The sequence below is a fragment of the Sapajus apella genome, unplaced genomic scaffold, assembly GCF_009761245.1.
Source record: "Sapajus apella isolate SASKATOON/1434 unplaced genomic scaffold, GSC_monkey_1.0 scaffold53, whole genome shotgun sequence".
Taxonomy (NCBI): domain Eukaryota; kingdom Metazoa; phylum Chordata; class Mammalia; order Primates; family Cebidae; genus Sapajus; species Sapajus apella.
The window spans coordinates 15534987-15553823 of NW_022436993.1; the positions used below are offsets into that span (position 1 = coordinate 15534987).

Consider the following 18837-nt stretch of genomic DNA (forward strand, 5'->3'; position numbering starts at 1 on the left):
GCAGAGGTTGCAATGAGCCAAGATTGCGCCATTGCACTCCAGCCTGGGCAACAAGAGGAAAACTCCACCTCAAAAAAAAAAAAATTAGCCACACATGCTGGCATGCCACGCACCTGTAGTCCCAGCTACCTGGGAAGCTGAGGTCACTTGAGCCCCAGAAGTTGAGGCTGTAGTGAGCTGTGATTGCACCACTGCACTCCAGACTAGATGACATAGCAAGACCTCATCTCAAAAAATAAAAATGGACCAGGCACAGTGGCTCATATCTGTAATCCCAGCACGTTAGGAGGCCAAGGTGGGCAGATCACAAAGTCAGGAGTTTGAGACCAGCCTGGCCAACATGATGAAACCCCGTCTCTATTAAAAATACAAAAATTAGGCCGGGCGCGGTGGCTCACGCCTATAATCCTAGCACTTTGGGAGGCCAAGGCGGGTGGATCACGAGGTCAAGAGATCGAGACCATCCTGGTCAACAGATCGAGATCATCCTGGTCAACAAGGTGAAACCTCGTCTCTACTAAAAATACAAAAATTAGCTGGGCATGATGGTGCGTGCCTGTAGTCCCAGCTACTCAGGGGGCTGAGGCAGGAGAATTGCTTGAACCCAGGAGGCGGAGGTTGCGGTGAGCCGAGATCGCGCCCTTGCACCCCCGTTTGGGCAACAAAAGCGAAACTCTGTTTCCAAAAAAAAAAAAAAAAAAAAAAAAAATTAGCCTGGTGTGGTGGCATGCGCCTATAGTCCCTGCTATTCAGGAGGCTGAGTACAAGAATCACTTGATCCTGGAAGGTGGAGGTTGCAGTGAGCTGAGATCATGCCACTGCACTTCAGTCTGGGCAACAGAGTGAGACTCTGTCTCAAAAAAAAAAAGCTGGGGGTACTCTCTGTGGCCCTGGCAAGGTTGAACAAGTAGAAGCAATTAGAAGAGGCTGTCTTAGTACCCTCAACCTCTCTTCACCATTTAGGAGTATTCTCTGTTAGACAATGAGCCAGCTCAGCCTTAATGATCAGATGAAAGGTGTGGGCTTCCCACACAAGCCTATTGTTTCAGATGGTCTCAAGGTAAACTCCATTATGTTTAGACAGCTGAATGGTAAACCACAGAAGCAGCAAATAAAAGACCAGCATTTTCAGGCTTCAAAATTCTGTCAAGTTGAGATATTTGACTGTGGCAACCTGCTTATAGAATCACCAGAAACAGGGCCAGGCGCGGTGGCGCATGCCGTAATCACAGCACTTTGGGAGGCCAAGGTGGGCAGATCATCTGAGGTCATGAGTTCAAGACCAGCCTGGCCAACATGGTGAAACCCTGTCTCTACTAATAATACAAAAATTAGCTGGGCGCGGTGGCTCATGCCTGTAATCCCAGCACTTTGGGAGGCCGAGGCAGGTGGATCACGAGGTCAAGAGATCGAGACCATCCTGGTCAACATGGTGAAACCCCGTCTCTACTAAAAATACAAAAAATGAGCTGGGCATGGTGGTGCGTGCCTGTAATCCCAGCTACTCAGGAGGCTGAGGCAGGAGAATTGCCTGAACCCAGGAGGCAGAGGTTGTGGTGAGCCAAGATCGCGCCATTGCACTCCAGCCTGGGTAACAAGAGTGAAACTCCGTCTCAAAATAATAATAATAATAATAATAATAATAATAATACAAAAATTAGCTGGGCATGGTGGCAAGGTGCCTGTAATCCCAGCTACTTTGGAGGCTGAGGCAGGAGAATCGCTTGAACCAGGAAGACAGAGGTTGCAGTGAGCGAAGATTGTGCTCTGCACTCCAGCCTGGGCAACAGAGCCAGACTCCGTCTTAGGGGAAAAAAAAAGAGGGAGAGAGAAAGAGATAAGTTTTATTTTAAATGCCCTCCAAAGTGAAGAGCAAAATATTGAAGTTCCAGTGTGTGATTGATGCAAGATTCAAAGGTCAGGTGCCCAGAAGATAAAGGGGATCTTCAATGTTCATCTAATAAACAGATCAAAGATGCCAAATGATTTTCCTCTATTAAGCAATCTGCATTTATCTTCTACTCCGTGAGGATGAATAATGATACAATAATTTTAGAGCATAAAGCAAGTACTCAAAATTAGTCTTGCAAATGAGTATGCAACGTAAGTTCCAAAAACTGATAATCATGACTGTTAATTCACTAAAACGATCAGCACATATCAAGGTGTCAATAGAGTGGCTAAAAGAAAAAAAAAAGCTCATCAGCACACAGTTCCAAATTCAGCAAACAGTTAAACTCTGAAATTAAAGTAACAGACTAGCTACAAGGAGACAACGATAATAAATAGCATGCTGTCTTCCCAGACTGGAACTAACTGCCCACTTCTCCCAGGCAGCACAGTCTTGGACCCCCCATCTGCTCACATAAAAGCCTCAGAGATGGTCCTGGAAATGTATCGTTCGGAGGCCTTAAAACTTGACTTCTCCCACAGTCACGCCTCATTAAAGAGTTGGTTTTCCAAGCTGGGTACAGTGGCTCAGCCTGTAATCCCAACACATTGGGAGGCCAAGGCTGGAGGATCAGCTTGAGCTCAGGAGTTCAAGATCAGCCTGGGCAATGTGGTGGGATCCCATCTCTAGTAAAAATGATTAAAAAAAAAAAAAGGCCGGGTGCGGTGGCTCACGCCTGTAATTCCAGCACTTTAAGAGGCCAAGGTGGGTGGATTGCCTGAGGTCAGAAGTTCAAGACCAGTCTGGCCAACATGGTGAAATCCGGTCTCTATTAAAAATACAAAAAATTAGCCTGGCATGGTGGCATGTCAGAACGAGACTGTCTCAAAGAAGAAGAAAAAAAAAAAAAAAAAAAAATCCAGGCGTGGTCGTACCTCTGTCCCCAGCTACTCAGGAAGCTGAGGTGGGAGGATCGCTTGAGCCCAGGAGTTCGAGGCTGCAGTGAGCTGCGGTCGCAGCCTTGCACCCAGCTTGAGGGACAGAGCGAGATCCTCTTACGAAAACAATAAAAATAGAAAAATCGAATTAGTCTCTCACACGTTTCCAACAAAGGAAAGAAAAGCCCTTCCAAAACCAGGTCTGGACCAGCAAGATGGGGAGACCACCCAAGCGGGGACCTCAAGAATCCTCAGTGCAGAGGCTGGACGAGGGATGACCCCGACACTGAGCACCCACGCCCACCCTCTGTTCTCCTTACCTCCCCCTCCTCCCTACGGGCCGCGCGTTCAGGCCGGCGGCTGGCTCCCCGACCCCGACACCCCACCGCAAGTCGGCCAGGGAGGCTTCGGCATCCCAACCCCCGCTCCCACCGCCCGGGGCCCATCCCCGACCTGGGGGGCTCTCCAGGGCGCCCAGGGCCTCGCGTCTCTCGGGCTTCCTCGGCCGGTAGCCATAAACGCCCCGCTCGGTCTGGTAGCTGCGACAGAGGAGAGGCGGGACCCGGCCAAGGCCCCGTCGTGCTGCAGCCACAGTGGCCGAGGCCATGTCCACCGGGTCTCCCGGCCGGGACGCGGAGGCGGGAGGCCCAGAGGGTCCCAGCCGGCCTTAGGAAATCCGGGACTCGCCAAGAGGAGGCTGGAGCCCCGCCCCCAGACAACGCCCCCGCGCCTGATTGGCCGAGGGGCTGGATCCTCGAAGCCAATCCGAGGCAAAGGCACAAGCAGCGAACCACGCTCAGGATTGGGGGCGGGACCCCAGGGCGGTGCGGGCAGCTGAGACCGCTGTGCTCCCGCACAAAGGGGATTTAAGTGTCCCGCCGGGCGGGACCTGCTCCTGATAACGAAACTGGATGTAGCTGAAGCGCCTACAGTCTCCCGCCAGGAGTGTTCAACCATCATGCCTCTGCCCAACCGCATAGACACAGTCTAGGTGGTCTGTTACAGAAAGGACAAATTAGCCACAGGGTGGATAGGAAGTGACTGGGACTGAGACCAAGAGACACAAAAAGGAAAGGTTATTTGGGGCAGCTAGAAAATCAATATCCCTATTTTTTTTGTTTTCTTAAGAAATATTAAGAGAGGCAGGGAGCGGTGGCTCACGTCTGTCTGTAATCCCAGCACTCTGGGAGGCCAAGGCGGAAGTCAGGAGTTCGAGACTAGCCTGGCCAACATGACAAAACCTTGTTTCTACTTAAAATATAAAAATTAGCCTGGCGTGGTGGCAGGTGCCTGTGGTCCCAGCTACTCGGGAGGCTGAGGCAGGAGAATTGCTGAAACCCGGGAGGTGGAGGTTGCACTGAGCCGAGACCGTGCCACTGAACTCCAGCCTGGGCAACAAGAGCGAAACTCCGTCTCAAAAAACAAGAAACAAATAAAAAAGAAACAGTAAAAGAGAAAGAAGGGAATAAAGGGAGCAGAGAAGAAAGTGATAGGATTCCAAATAAATTGGACATGAACTATTAGAGCAGCATAGAGACATTCAAGATTGGCCGGGCGCAGTGGCTCACACCTGTAATCCCAACATTTTGGGAGGCCCAGGTGAGCGGATCATCTGAGGTCAGGAGTTCCAGCCTGGACAACACGGTGAAAACCCATCTCTACAAAAAATACAAAAATTAGCCAGGCGTGGTGGCACTTGCCTGTAATCACAGTTATTTGGGAGGCTGAGGCAGGAGAATCACTTGAACTCAGGAGGGGGAGGCTGCAGTGACCCATGACTGTGCTGCTGTACTCCAGCCTGGGTGACAAAGTGAGGCTCTGTCTCAAAAAAAAAAAAGCAATATCCTCAGTTGATATGTCTCTGAGTTTCCCAAATGATTCTTTTCTGTGGCTTACCTTTAACTTTGCCAGTATGGTAGGGGAGACAGACTGCATCCTTACCTTGTCAGCTATCCTTCATTCCAATAAGGTATGTAGCTATACCCCAAACTCCTAGGAATATTATACATACAAGCCCAAGACATCCTTCTTCCTTACTCATTCAACCAGTATTCTCATAAAGCACTCTGCCAGGTTACAAAGATTAATAAGGCGCAGTTTCTGCCCTTAGTCCCAGTCTAGCTGTATATAGAACTCAACACACAGGGTGACAGATTCTATGATGCAGGCACGTGTAGGTGCCTCCTGCAAGCACAGCTACCGTAGTTGGGGACCCTTTGGTCTGCATTTCGGCAGTCTCCTCATCTTGCTATTTTGGATCTGGCTTTGGAAGGGGTTGCCTTTTTTTTTTGAGACTGAGTCTCACTCTGTCACTGAGGCTGGAGTGCAGTGGCGCAATCTCGGCTCACTGCAACCTCCATCTCTGGGGTTCAAGCAATTCCCCTGCTTCAGCCTCCCTAATAGCTGGGATTATAGATGTGCGCCACCACGTCCAGCTAATTTTTTGTATTTTTAATAGAGATGGGGTTTCACCATGTTGGCCAGGCAGGTCTCCAACTTCTGATCTCAAGCGATCCACCCACCTTGGCCTCCCAAAATGCTGGGCAGGCGTGAGCCACCGCGCCTGGTTGGGCTTGTCTTTTATTCCTTGGTCATGAACCTGTGGAAACCTAGCTCTTTGGACAGGTGGGGCTGTGGGAAAAGGAACTTTCTGAGAGCTGAGTGTGTTACAGGAACCTCCAAGTGGAAGGGACATTCGAACAGAATCTTGAGGCATGAGGAGTTAGGCAAATGCACAAAGACAAGAGCACACCAGGAAGATGGCAGTGAAGAGCGGATATGGGATAACTGGATGATTCAAAGAGCTTTGAGCAGAAAGGAGCGGGTAATTACAGGATCAATGTCCCTGGAGCTGATTGCAATGAAAAGATAAGTCTTAGTCAGGAGCATGGACATTGTATATGGTATAAGAAGAGGAAAGGCAGGGAATCAGATACACACTCAGGGGATTTGATCATGGAAGGATATGGGAGTTCTTTTCTGCTTCTAATTTTGGTGAAAAAGCAAGATTAGCAGCTGAAAGAGGGAGTGAGGAGATATGGGAGGAGGTTTGCAAGGGAAGAAAAAATTGGGAGATGATGGGCTGGGAAAGTGGACGTATTGGGAACAGTCACGTTTTGGGGGTTGCCAACAGCCCACTGAAGCTTCAAGACCAGTCAGAATGGTTGCGAGTTTTTCTCCAGGTATGTTCAGTTCCTTTTGCAGGTACAGAGCAGGATGGAGTCAAATTTAACGAGTACGGGGTTTTGCTTAGCAGATATGATGAAGACATTAGGCAAGGAATTATTCACAGCATTGAGCCATAGAATCTGTGCTGGAGAAGAGGATGAGCAAAAGGGAGGTTGATACTAAAAAAATGATAGAGCCAGTGGATTGAGGGTAACAAGAGGCAGAGAGTTGAAGTGAAGACACTAGTGTGAGTGAACTGGTGGTCAGATGGTGGGATGCTTGACACGGAGATTTTTTTTTTTTTTTTTTTGAGGAAGAGTCTTGCTCCGTCGCCCAGGCTGGAGTGCAGTGGTATGATCTGGGGTCACTGCAACCTCCGCCTCACAGGTTCAAGCAATTCTCCTGCCCTGCCTCCCATGTAGCTGGGATTACGGGTGCCTGCCACCATGCCCAGCTAATTTTTTTTCTTTTTTTTTTTGTATTTTTAGTAGAAGTGGAGTTTTGCCATGTTGGCCAGCCTGGTCTCAACTGCTGGCCTCAGATGATCCACCTGCCTTGGCCTCCCAAAGTGCCAGGTTTACAGGTGTGAGCCAACGCACCAGTGAAACTGAGATTTGGTATGGAAGGTGGACATTGGCACTACAGGGATAGAAACCCCTTCTTGGGGCCTGTGAACCTCAGGTGAGAATCCTTATATAGATTGGCAAAGTTCAAAATGTTTCTAAAAGTCTGATAGCACACTGTGTTGGTAAAGGTATGGGCCATAGGTACTCTCATCCATTGTTGGTAAAAACGTAAAGTGGTACAAACTCTATAGAGGGCAGACTGTCAATATCTTACAAAATTAATAAAAATACATTGTTTGACCCAGCAGTTCCACCTTTAGGAATTCATACAAAGAGCAGACTTTCATGCACACATTCACACACAATTTTGTACATATTCATTGTAGCATTGTCTAAAATTGAAATAAAAGATTGTGAGCAACTAAATATCAAAAAATAGGGGATTAAATAAAAGTCTTCTAAGACAGAATACTATACAGTTGTAAAATAGAATAAAGCATGGGCCGGGCGCGGTGGCTCAAGCCTGTAATCCCAGCACTTTGGGAGGCCGAGGCGGGTGGATCACGAGGTCAAGAGATCGAGACCATCCTGGTCAACATGGTGAAACCCCGTCTCTACTAAAACTACAAAAAATTAGCTGGGCATGGTGGCACGTGCCTGTAATCCCAGCGACTCAGGAGGCTGAGGCAGGAGAATTGCCTGAACCCAGGAGGCGGAGGTTGCGGTGAGCTGAGATCACGCCATTGCACTCCAGCCTGGGTAACAAGAGCGAAACTTCGTCTCAAAAAAAAAAAAAAGTAGAGAAAAGAGTCCATGCAGTGGCTCACACCTGTGATTGCAACATTTTGGGAGGCCAAGGTGGGAGGATCACTTGAGTCTAGGAGTTCAAGTGTACCCCAGACAACATGGTGAAACCCTGTCCTACTAAAAATACAAAAAATTAGCTAAGTGTCTTGCTGTGCACCTGTAATCTCAGCTACTCAGGAGGCTGAGGCAGGAGAATCGCTTGAACCCGAGAGGTGGAGGTTGCAGCGAGCCGAGATCACGCCACTGCATGCCAGCCTGGGCAAGAAGAGCGAAATTCCATCTAAAAGAATGATAATAATGATTATCATGGTACTAGCTATCTATTGGTATTACTGATGTGTAACAAATTACCCCACAACTTAGTGCCTTGAAATAACAACCATATATTATCACACAGTTTCAGGTGAGTGCACCAGACAGCTTAGTGTAGGGCCTCCAGCTCAAGGCCTCCCAGGAGGAAGCAGCTGTCTGCTGGTGAGACTGTGATTCCATCTGAGGCTCAGCTGGGAGAGGACTGGCCTCCATGTTCAGTCGCGTGGTTGTTGGCAGGCCTGAGCTCCTTATTGCTTGCTGGCCAGACGCCTCCCTCCTCAGTTCTTCGGCACGTGGGCTTCTCTGAAGGACAGCTCACAATGTGAAAGCTTGCTTTCCTCGGAGAGGAGAGAGAGAAAGGACAGAGGAGAGAGAGAGAGAAAGAAGGGGAGAGAGAGAGAGGAAGGAGAGAGAGAGAGACCGAGTACAGTGGCTCATGCCTGTAATCCCAGCACTTTGGGAGGCTGAGGCAGGTGGATATCGTGAGGTCAGGAGTTGGAGACCAGCCTGGCCAATGTGGTGAAACCCTGTCTCTACTAAGCATACAAAATTAGTTGGGCGTGGGGGTGTATGCCTATATTCCCAGCTACTCTAGAGGCTGAGGCAGGAGAATCGCTTGAACCCTGGAGGCAGAGGTTGCAGTTAGCCGAGATCATGCCACTGTACTCCAGCCTGGGTGTCAGAGTGAGACTCCGTTTCAAAAAGAGAGAGAGCGAGCCAGCCCAAGATGAAGCTGCTAACATGCCTTCACCTCTGCAGCACCGTATTCACTAGAAATCAGTCACAAAATCTACTCTGCATTCAAGAGGAAAAGAGTACACAGGGGGTGAAGACCAGGATGCAGAGACCCTTGAGAGGCAACCCAGAGGCAGAGGCTGCCTACCACACCCCACAGCCATTTGTAGGAACGTGTGACTGAGGGACGGACAGTCCTCATCCTGTCTCTCCTGCTCTCCTGCGCTCGCTCGTGTGACCTCTCCGCTGGCTGCCGTCACACTCTGCCTTGATAGTCTTCTATTCTTTCTTTTTTCTTTTTTTTTTTTTTTTTTTTTGGGACGGAGTTTCGCTCTTGTTACCCAGGCTGGAGTGCAATGGCGCGATCTCGGCTCACCGCAACCTCTGCCTCCTGGGTTCAGGCAATTCTCCTGCCTCAGCCTCCTGAGTAGCTGGGATTACAGGCACGCGCCACCATGCCCAGCTAATGTTTTGTAGTTTTAGTAGAGACGGGGTTTCGCCGTGTTGACCAGGATGGTCTCGATCTCTTGACCTCGTGATCCACCCGCCTGGGCCTCCCAAAGTGCTGGGATTACAGGCTTGAGCCACCGCGCCTGGCCTTCTATTATTTCTATTGCCACTCTGACATGTTTGGTTGTTTGTTTTATAGACAAGGCCTCACTCTGGCACCGAGGCTGGAGTGCAGCGGCACTAGCATAGCTCACTGCAGCCTTGACCTCCTGGGCTCAAGAGAACCTGCTGCCTCAGTTTCCCCCAAAGCTGGGACTATACGCCACCATACCTACAGTCCCAATGAGTGGGTCAGTATGGTTGGCTAATTTTTAAACTTTTTTTTGTAGCGACGGGGGTCTTGCTAGGTTGCCCAGGCTGGTCTTGAACTCCTGGACTTCAAGTGGTCCTCTTGCCTCCCTTTCCCACAGGGCTGAGATTACAGGCATGAGCCATGGCTCTCGCCAGCCACCCTCATGCTGATGTGTTTCTCAGTTATTTTCCTGTTCCTGGTTTTCCATCCCTGTGCTCACTCTCTCAGCTAGTACACCTGTCTTGAATGAGACCCCCACTGCAGCCCTCTCAGCTGGGTTCTCAGACATCACTAATTAAATCACCCAAATTGCTCGCTCCCTTTTCTGAATTCCTCCAGCACATAGAGACAGTGCTCTTCTGTTCACCATTTTTTTCTTCTACTTCTCCTGTCTCCCAAAAGATGACAAAATATTAGAGAGTGAGGAACATGTTTTTATTTTTATTTATTTATTTATTTTTGAGACAGAGTCTTGCTCTGTCATCCAGGCTGGAGTGCAATGGCATGATCTCTGCTCACTGCAACCTCTGCCTCCCACGTTCAGGCAACTCCCCTGACTCAGCCTCCAGAGTAGCTGGCAGGTGCCCACCACCATGCCCAGCTATTGTTTGTATTTTTAGTAGAGACAGTGTTTTGCCATGTTGGCCAGGCTGGTCTTGAACTCCTGACCTCAGGAGATCCTCCTGACTCGGTCTCCCAAAGTGCTGGGATTATAGGCGTGAGCCACTGTGCCCAGCCAATATTTATTTATTTATTTATTTAGAGACAAAGTCTTGCTCTGTTGCCCAGGGTGAAATGCAGTGGTGTGATCTTGGCTCACTGCAAACTCTGCTCCCAGGTTCAAACGATTCTTCTGCCTCAGCCTCCCAAGTAGCTGGGATTACAGGCATGTACCACCACCCCCCAGCTAGTTTTTGTATTTTTGGTAAAGACGGGGTTTAGTCATATTGGCCAGACTGGTCTCAAACTCGTGACTTCAAGTGGAGAGTGAGGATCATGTTGTTAAGCATTCACTATGTCTCCGGTGCTCTGTGAGAGTCTTTCAATTCTAGCATTCTCTATCTCAGTGACTCCCATCCCTAGTGAACCTAGTAGTGCTGATCACAGAGTAGAAACACACACTTTATTTTACTTTATTGAAAATCAATCTATCAACAGCATCGTAAGAGGGGGATGAAAGATTAAAACGGAAAGAAAGGCCAGGCGCGGTGGCTCAAGCCTGTAATCCCAGCACTTTGGGAGGCCAAGGCGGGTGGATTACGAGGTCAAGAGATCGAGACCATCCTGGTCAACACGGTGAAACCCCATCTCTACTAAAAATACAAAAAATTAGCTGGGCATGGTGGCGCGTGCCTGTAATCCCAGCTACTCAGGAGGCTGAGGCAGGAGAATTGCCTGAACCCAGGAGACGGAGGTTGTGGTGAGCCGAGATCGTGCCATTGCACTCCAGCCTGGGTAACAAGAGCAAAACTTAATCTCAAAAAAAAAAAACAAAAAAAAACGGAAAGAAAAAAATGAAAAATCAGTCTATCTTATCTTTGTCTGATGGGAATGAAGCAGCAGCAGGCTTTATTTATTCAATTAACTCTTTTTTGAGACAGAGTCTTTTTTTTTGAGACAGAGTTTCACTCTTGTTACCCAGGCTGGAGTGCAATGGTGCGATCTCGGCTCACCGCAACCTCCGCCTCCTGGGTTCAGGCGATTCTTCTGCCTCAACCTCCTGAGTAGCTGGGATTACAGGCACGCGCCACCATGCCCAGCTAATGTTTTGTATTTTTAGTAGAGATGGGGTTTCACCATGTTGACCAGGATGGTCTCGATGTCTTGACCTCGTGATCCACCCGCCTGGGCCTCCCAAAGTGCTGGGATTACAGGCTTGAGCCACCGCGCCCGGCGAGACAGAGTCTTACTGTATTGCCTGGGCTGGAGTGCAGTGATGTGATCACAGCTCACTGCAGTCTTGACCTGCTGAGCTTAAGCAATCCTCCTGCCTCTGCCTCCTGAGTCACTGGGTCTACAGGTACACCACCACGCTGGGCTAATTTTTTGTTGTTGGTGTTGTTGGTAGTGTCTGTTTGTTTGTTTGTTTTCTGAGACAGAGTTTTGCTCTTATTGTCTGGGCTGGAGTGCAATGGCACGATCTCAGCTCACCGCAACCTCGGCCTTCCAGGTTAGAGAGATTCTCCTGCCTCAGCCTCCTGAGTAGCTGGGATTACTGCCGCGCGCCGCCACACTCAGCTAATTTTTTGTACTTTTAGTAGAGGTGGGGCTTCTCCATGTTGGTCAGGCTGGTCTGGAACTCCCAACCTCAGGCGATCCGCCTCAGACTCCCAAAGTGTTGGTATTACAGGTGTGAGCCATTGCACCTGGCTGTTTTGTTTTTTTTGAGATGGAGTCTTACTCTGTAGCCCAGAGTGGAGTGCAGTGGCATGGTCTTGGCTCACTGCAACCTCGGCCTCCCAGGTTCAAGTGATGCTCCTGCCTCAGCCTCCTGAGTAGCTAATATTACAGCCGCCTGCCACCACACCCGGCTAATTTTTGTAGTTTTTAGTATAGATAGGTTTTATCATGTTGGCCAGGCTGTTCTCAAATTCCTGACCTCAGGTGATCCACCGGCCTCAGTCTCCGAAAATGCTGGGATTACAGGCGTGAGCCACTTACCCAGTGGCTAATTTTTAGAAATTTTTTTGTAGAGTTGGGTTCTTGCTATGTTGCCCAGGCTAATTAATATTTATCAAAAATGTTGTATATACCAGCACTGTGCTTTGGGATTCAGCAAAGAAAAAGACAAATGAGGTCCATTTTTTTTTTTTTTTTTTTTTTTGAGACAGAGTTTCGCTCTTGTTACCCAGGCTGGAGCGCAATGGCGCGATCTTGGCTCACCGCAACCTCCGCCTCCTGTGTTCAGGCAATTCTCCTGCCTCAGCCTCCTGAGTAGCTGGGATTACAGTCACGTGCCACCATGCCCAGCTAATTTTTTGTATTTTTTTAGTAGAGACGGGGTTTCACCATGTTGACCAGGATGGTCTCGATGTCTTGACCTCGTGATCCACCTGCCTCGGCCTCCCAAAGTGCTGGGATTACAGGCTTGAGCCACCACACCCGGCCAGGTCCATTTTTAAGAACTTGTAGTCTCATGGGTTAGACAGCAGTTAAATAAATATCATACAATGATTATAACAGTAACTCAAAGGACAAGTGCAGGATGAAACCAGATAACTGGGGGACTCTTACCTAGTGTGGGAGATTAAGTAAACTGAAACCCTAAAAACAAAGTAGGAGTTAGGCAAGCAAATAGAGGCAAACAGCTCAGAGGCAAGTTCAGGTTCTGACATGCTTCTTCTCCTATCCCATTGCCTAGTGAAGGAGGAGGGAGAATTTTTTTTCTTTTTCTTTTTTTTTTTTTGAGACAGAGTCTCACTCTGTCACCAGGCTGGAGTGCAGCAGCTGCATCTCAGCTCACTGCAACCTCCACCTCCCTGGTTCAAGCAATTCTCTGCCTCAGCCTCCTGAGTAGCTGAGAGTACAGGCATGCACCACCATGCCCAGCTAATTTTTGTATTTTTACTAGAGATAGGGTTTCATCATGTTGGCCAGAATGGGCTTGATTTCCTGACCTCGTGATCTGCCTGTTTTGGCCTCCCAAAGTGCTGGGATTACTGGCTATGCATACAGTTTCCACGGAGAAACTTTAGGAATATATTATTATGTCTGCAGTTCAATACCTTCCAGAAGAAACTAGAAACTTCCAGAATAAGCTAGCTATTTCTTTATTACCCTTAGTAACTGACACATGAAGTGAAGTAATTGCGAAGACTCCTTTGGCAATAACTTTTTTTTTCAGCTGTGTTTCTCACTGTGAACAATACTGTTCTAAATTACGAAGGCAATCACTTTTTTGTTGTTGTTGTTGAGCGTTGAGTCTCACTACGTCACCCAGGCTGGAGTGCAATTGGCGCAATCTTGGTTCAGTGCAACCTTTGCCTCCTGGGCTCAAGCCATTCTCCTGCCTCAGCCTCCTGAGTAGCTAGGACTACAGGTGCATGCCACCAAGCCCAGCTAATTTTTTTGTATTATTAGTAGAGATGGAGTTCTGCCACGTTGGCCAGGCTGCTTTCGGCCTCCTGACCTCAGGCGATCCACCCGCCTCAGCCTCCCACAGTGCTGGGATTACAGGCATGAGCTGTTTCACCTGACCCAGGCAACCACTTTTCACTTGGACTCTGAAATGCTTGGAAGCAGCCAGGCGCGTGGCTCATGCCTGTAATTTCAGCATTTTGGGAGGCCAAAGGGGCGGATCACCTGAAGTCAGGAGTTGGAGACCAGCGTGGCCAACATAGCGAAACCCCAAGTCTGCTAAAAATACAAAAATTAGCCAGGCATGGTGGCAGGCACCTGTAATCCCAGCTACTCGGGAGGCTGAAGCAGGGGAATTGCCTGAACCCAGGAGGCAGAGGTTGCAGTGAGCCAAGATCACACCATTACACTCCAACATGGGAAGTGAGCCAAGATCGTGCCACTGCACTCTAGCCTGGGGAACAGAGTGAGACTCCATCCCAAAATTAAAGTAATAAGGTTAGGAATGGTGAAGTCTTTTTTTTTTTTTGAGACAGAATTTCGCTCTTGTTACCCAGGCTGGAGTGCAATGGCGCAATCTCGGCTCACAGCAACCTCCGCCTCCTGGGTTCAGGCAATTCTCCTGCCTCAGCCTCCTCAGTAGCTGGGATTACAGGCACGCGCCACCATGCCCAGCTAATTTTTTGTAGTTTTAGTAGAGACGGGGTTTCACCATGTTGACCAGGATGGTCTCGATCTCTTGACCTCGTGATCCACCCGCCTCGACCTCCCAAAGTGCTGGAATTATAGGCGTGAGCCACAGCGCCCGGCCAGGAATGGTGAAGTCTAATCTGTTCATTTGTAAAATGAGGGCTGTGAGTCAAGAGCAGTTACAAATGACTTGCCCTAGTTTCGCTGGTTTGCACGTGCTCTGGCTGGGCTCTAAGAGTAGACAAACGTCTTTCATTCGCAGTTCAGCCTTCTTTCCTTTGTATTATCATGGTTATAGATTTAGCAACACACTGGTGTGACCCAGGCAGGCCTTCTTGTTTTATTATATATATTGGTCTGTCTTGATAGAACTAGATTATAAAATCATGTCTTTTCTTATTCCATGTTCTGATTATGTTGTTAATGGGGATATCTGTATTGCCATGCATGTGGAACTCAGTTGTATAAGGTGGGCAAAACATCTTAGAATGGAAGGAAATCTTTTTTTTTTTTTTTTTTTTTTTTTAGGCAGAGTCTTGCTCTGTTGCCCAGGCTGGAGTGCGGTGGCATAATCTCAGCTCACTGCAACCTCCACATCCCAGGTTCAAGTGATTGTCCTACCTTAGCCCCCTGAGTAGCTGGGATTACAGGTGCACACCTCCATGCTTGGCTAATTTTTGTATTTTTAGTAGAGATCGTGTTTCACCATGTTGGTCAGGCTGGTCTTGAACTCATGACCTTGTGATCCACCAGCCTTGGCCTACCAAAGTGCTGGGATTATAGGTGTGAGCCACCACGCCTGGTGGAAGGAAATCTTACATAAGAGTGGGAACTTTGTCATCAGACAGCCCTGAGTTGAGATTGTATTTAGTAGCTGTGTAATCCTGAGCATACTATTTAACTATGCTAAACCCAGCTGGGCGTGGTGGCTCATGCCTGTAATCCCAGCACTTGGGAGGCTGAGGCTGATGGATCACGAGGTCAGGAGATCAAGACCAACCTGACAAACAGGATGAAACCCCATCTCTAGTAAAATACGAAAAATTAGCCAGATGTGGTGGCACATGCCTGTAGTCTCAGCTACTTGGGAGGTTGAGGCAGGAGAATTGCTTGAACCCGGGAGGCAGAGTCTGCAGTGACCTGAGATCACGCTGCTGCACTCCAGCCTGGTGACAGATCGAGACTCCCTCAGGCTCAAAAAAGAAGAAAAAAAAAGATCTTTCAATATAAGATAATGCATGTTGTAAGAAGGGTGATCATAGGCTGCGGCAGGAACCCAGCTGGGGGCTGGGACCTAACTCAGTATTTGTAAGGTGGTGGTGATTTAAAAAAAAAGGCTTCCAGGACTCCGTGTTTGGGTCCCCTTCCACGAACACTCCCTTTGTGGAAGCCATCTTTCTCTCTCCTGGATTTCCCCTCTGGAGTCCCCTTCCGCACACTCTCGTGGAAGCCTGTCTTCCCCTCCTAAACACCGTCTCTATTTCCTTCACTCAGGGTGGAAGCTGCTTTCCTCTCTTGGATTCCATCTTTCTGGATTCTCTCACTCTGTTTGAGAGTTAGCTCTTTCTCTCTCCTCCTATTTCTCTGTCTCGCTCTCTAAATAAATCACTTTCTACACACACACACACACACACACACACACACACACACAAAAGGCTTCCCTGAAGAAATAATGCTTGATTTAAGTAGTCTGGAAATATTCATGGGAGAAAGGAGATTCTAAGCAAAGGCATAACTTGCACTGAGGGAAGAGGAAGTCCTCCGTATGCAGGTTATTTGTTATGGCCGGAACTTACACGTGTGGAGAAGTAGCAAGAAATGAGACCAGACGTATACACAAGAGCCCACGATTACAAGCTTCTGCTAAGGACTCTGAATTGTACCCTGTAAGCCAGCGGCTTCCAAAGTGGCTTGGCAGAAAGACTGTACAAACCTCTGTCATTACCAGTTGCAAGAGCTGAGAAAACTTTCTTTTTTCTCCTTTTTCTTTTTCATCTTTGTTTGCAACCCGACCCCACCGACTTTTTTTTTTTTTTTTTTTTTTTTTTTTTTTTGAGATGGAGTTTTGCTCTTGTTACCCAGGCTGGAGTAAAATGGTGTGATCTCGGCTCACTGCATCCTCCACCTTTCTGGTTCAAGCAATTCTGCCTCAGTCTCCCGAGTAACTGGGATTACACGTATGTGCCAGCATGCCCAGCTAATACAAAATTTTAGTAGAGACGAGGTTTCCCCATGTTGGCCAGGCTGGTTTCAAACTCCTGATCTCAGGTGATCCACCCACCTCGACCTCCCAAAGTGCTGGGATTACAGGCATAAGCCACCTCACCCAGCTGTATCTCCTTCTTTTTAATCTTCATTTAATCTTCAATGTCTTGGCACAGATTCCTAGCGCTTGAAGTAAAAGGTTTCAGGTGCACTGGTTTCTCACCGTGTTAAGGCAAAGAAAGGGCTGTTGAAGTACTAGTTATTCAACTTGCAAAGCTACTTGGATCACATTTGTGGTTTCCAACATGATTTAGTAATAGCCAACACTTACAGAGCACCTCCTAGCACATGGTGCTAAGTGCTTTTATTTCAATTACCTCCTTTACTCTTCACAATGCCCTGTGAAAGAGTAGTATTATTATCATGATTTTTAAGAATAAAAAGCTGTTATTTAAACTGGTTGAATAATCAGCCCAAGTTCAAATAGCGAGTAAACATTGGGATCAGTGTTTGAACTCATGCAGTCTGAGTGCACAGCTGCCTGTTCCTCGCTTCCCCACCTGGTCACTCTGTCCTCTTTCAAAAACCTCGGGTCCTTTGGACTCATTCTTCTTTCTGCCTACACTCCCAGCTACCACAGCTTTTCAGAATCACCTGCTGGTGTCCAATTCTGTCCCCTTTCATTCACTAAAGGTTTTGGTTCCTTTCTGTCTTCTTTGCAGAATTTTTTCTTTTCTTTTTCTTTTTCTTTTTTTTTTTTTTTTTTTGAGACAGAGTCTTGCTGTTGCCCAGGTTGGAGTGCAGTGGCACAATCTTGGCTCACTGCAACCGCTACCTCCCAGGTTCAAGTGATTCTCCCGCGTCAGCCTTGAGTAACTAAGACTACAGGTCTGTGCCACCTTGTCCGGCTAATTTTTTATATTTTTAGTAGAGACAGGGTTTCACCACGTTGGCCAGGCTGGTTTCGAACTCCAGGCCTCAAGTGATCTGCCTGTGGTGGCCTCCCGAAGTGCTGGGATTACAGGTGTGAGCAACCACATCTGGCTAAATTTTGTATTTTTAGTAGAAATGAGGTTTTACCATGTTGGCCAGGCTAGTCTCAAACTCCTGATCTTAAGTGATCTGCCCTCCTTGGCCTCCCAACAGGTTGGGATTACAGGCATGAGCCACTGTGCCTGGCCTTTTTGCAGCTTTTATTTACTCCAGTCTGTCCATCTTCCCCATCCACACTCATGCATTTCTCCTCCTTCCCCTTCACCTCCCTCCTTACCCACCTTAGGTTCCATGATTCCCTATTTTAATCACTCTCTTGCAAATACCTTCGACTACCTTACACTTCCCTTTGTCTGTCATTATGGAAGCTGGGTGCGGTGGCTGACGTCTGTAATCACAGCACTATGGGAGGCCGAGGCAGAGGGATTACAAGGTCAGGAGTTTGAGACCAGCCTGGCCAATATGGGGAAATCCTGTTTCTATCAAAAATATAAAAATTAGCTGGGCATGGTGGCGCGTGCCTATAATCCCAGCTACTCGGGAGTCTGAGGCAGGAGAATCACTTGAACCGGGGAGGCAGAGGTTGCAGTGAGCAGAGATTACGACACTGCACTCCAACCTGGGTGATACAGTGAGACTTCATCTGAAAAAAACACAAAAGAACAAAAACAACAACAAAGAAAAACAAGCCCAACCCTGATTAAACCTAGCTTTCCATCTCTTCTGGAGAAACAGGCAAGTGTAGGCCAGGCGTGGTGGCTCAAGCCTGTAATCCCAGCACTTTGGGAGGCAGAAGTAGGTGGATCACCTGAGGTCAGACGTTCAAGACCAGCCTGGCCCACATGGTGAAACCTTGTCTCCACTGAAAATACAAAAAAATTAGCGGTCGTGGTGGTGGTCGCCTGTAATCCCAGCTACTTGGGGAGGCTGAGGCAGGAGAATTGCTTGAATCCGGGAGGCAGAGGTTGCAGTGAGGCAAGATCAGGTCATGCCGTTGCACTCCAGCCTGGGCAACAGAGCAAGATTCAGTCTAAAAAAACAAAAACAAAACACTTCTCTTTATTTGTCATGTAAAAATACAAAAAATATACAAAAGTAAAAGGTGCAAAACCAGATTCCTCCCTGATCTCACGTTCTCCTATGGTTATATTTTTCTGCTGTTCTTCTCAACACAATTTCTCAAATATGACTCTACTTTTTCCATCTCCAACTTGGTGTTCAACCATTCCAATCTGGACCCTCTACTTCATGGACCTGCATCTGCAAGGTAAGTATTGGCTCCTGCATTTTTTTTTTTTTTTCTGATATGGGGTCTCACTCTGTCACCCAGGCTGGAGTGCAGTGGCATGATCTTGGTTCACTGCAACCTCTGCCTCCCGGGTTCAAGCAATTCTGAGTCTTAGCCTCCTAGTAGCTGGGATTACAGGGGCCAGGCACCATGCCCAACTAATTTTTGCATTTTTGGTAGAGATGTGGTTTCACCATCTTGGCAGGCTGGTCTTGAACTCCTGACCTTGTGATCCACCCGCTTCAGCCTCCCAAAGTGCTGGGATTACAGGTGTGAGCCACCGTGCCTGGCGGTTCCTACATTGTTAATGCAACAAGCACATCTCTGTTCTCATATTCTTTTTTTTTTTTTTTTTTTTTTTTTGA

The 18837-nt window shown here is 48.0% G+C and overlaps 1 protein-coding gene across 1 annotated transcript in view; it reads right to left on the reverse strand.

The window, feature by feature from the left end:
* The window catches only part of DHTKD1 (dehydrogenase E1 and transketolase domain containing 1), a 53657-nt gene extending 50102 nt beyond the window's left edge, over positions 1-3555 (reverse strand). Inside the window, exon 1 of the mRNA XM_032244080.1 lies at positions 3283-3555. Within this exon, the coding sequence (XP_032099971.1) occupies positions 3283-3436 (154 nt within the window). The 5' untranslated portion in view covers positions 3437-3555. The remainder of the gene's footprint in view (positions 1-3282) is intronic.
* Between the last annotated feature and the right edge of the window lie 15282 nt (positions 3556-18837).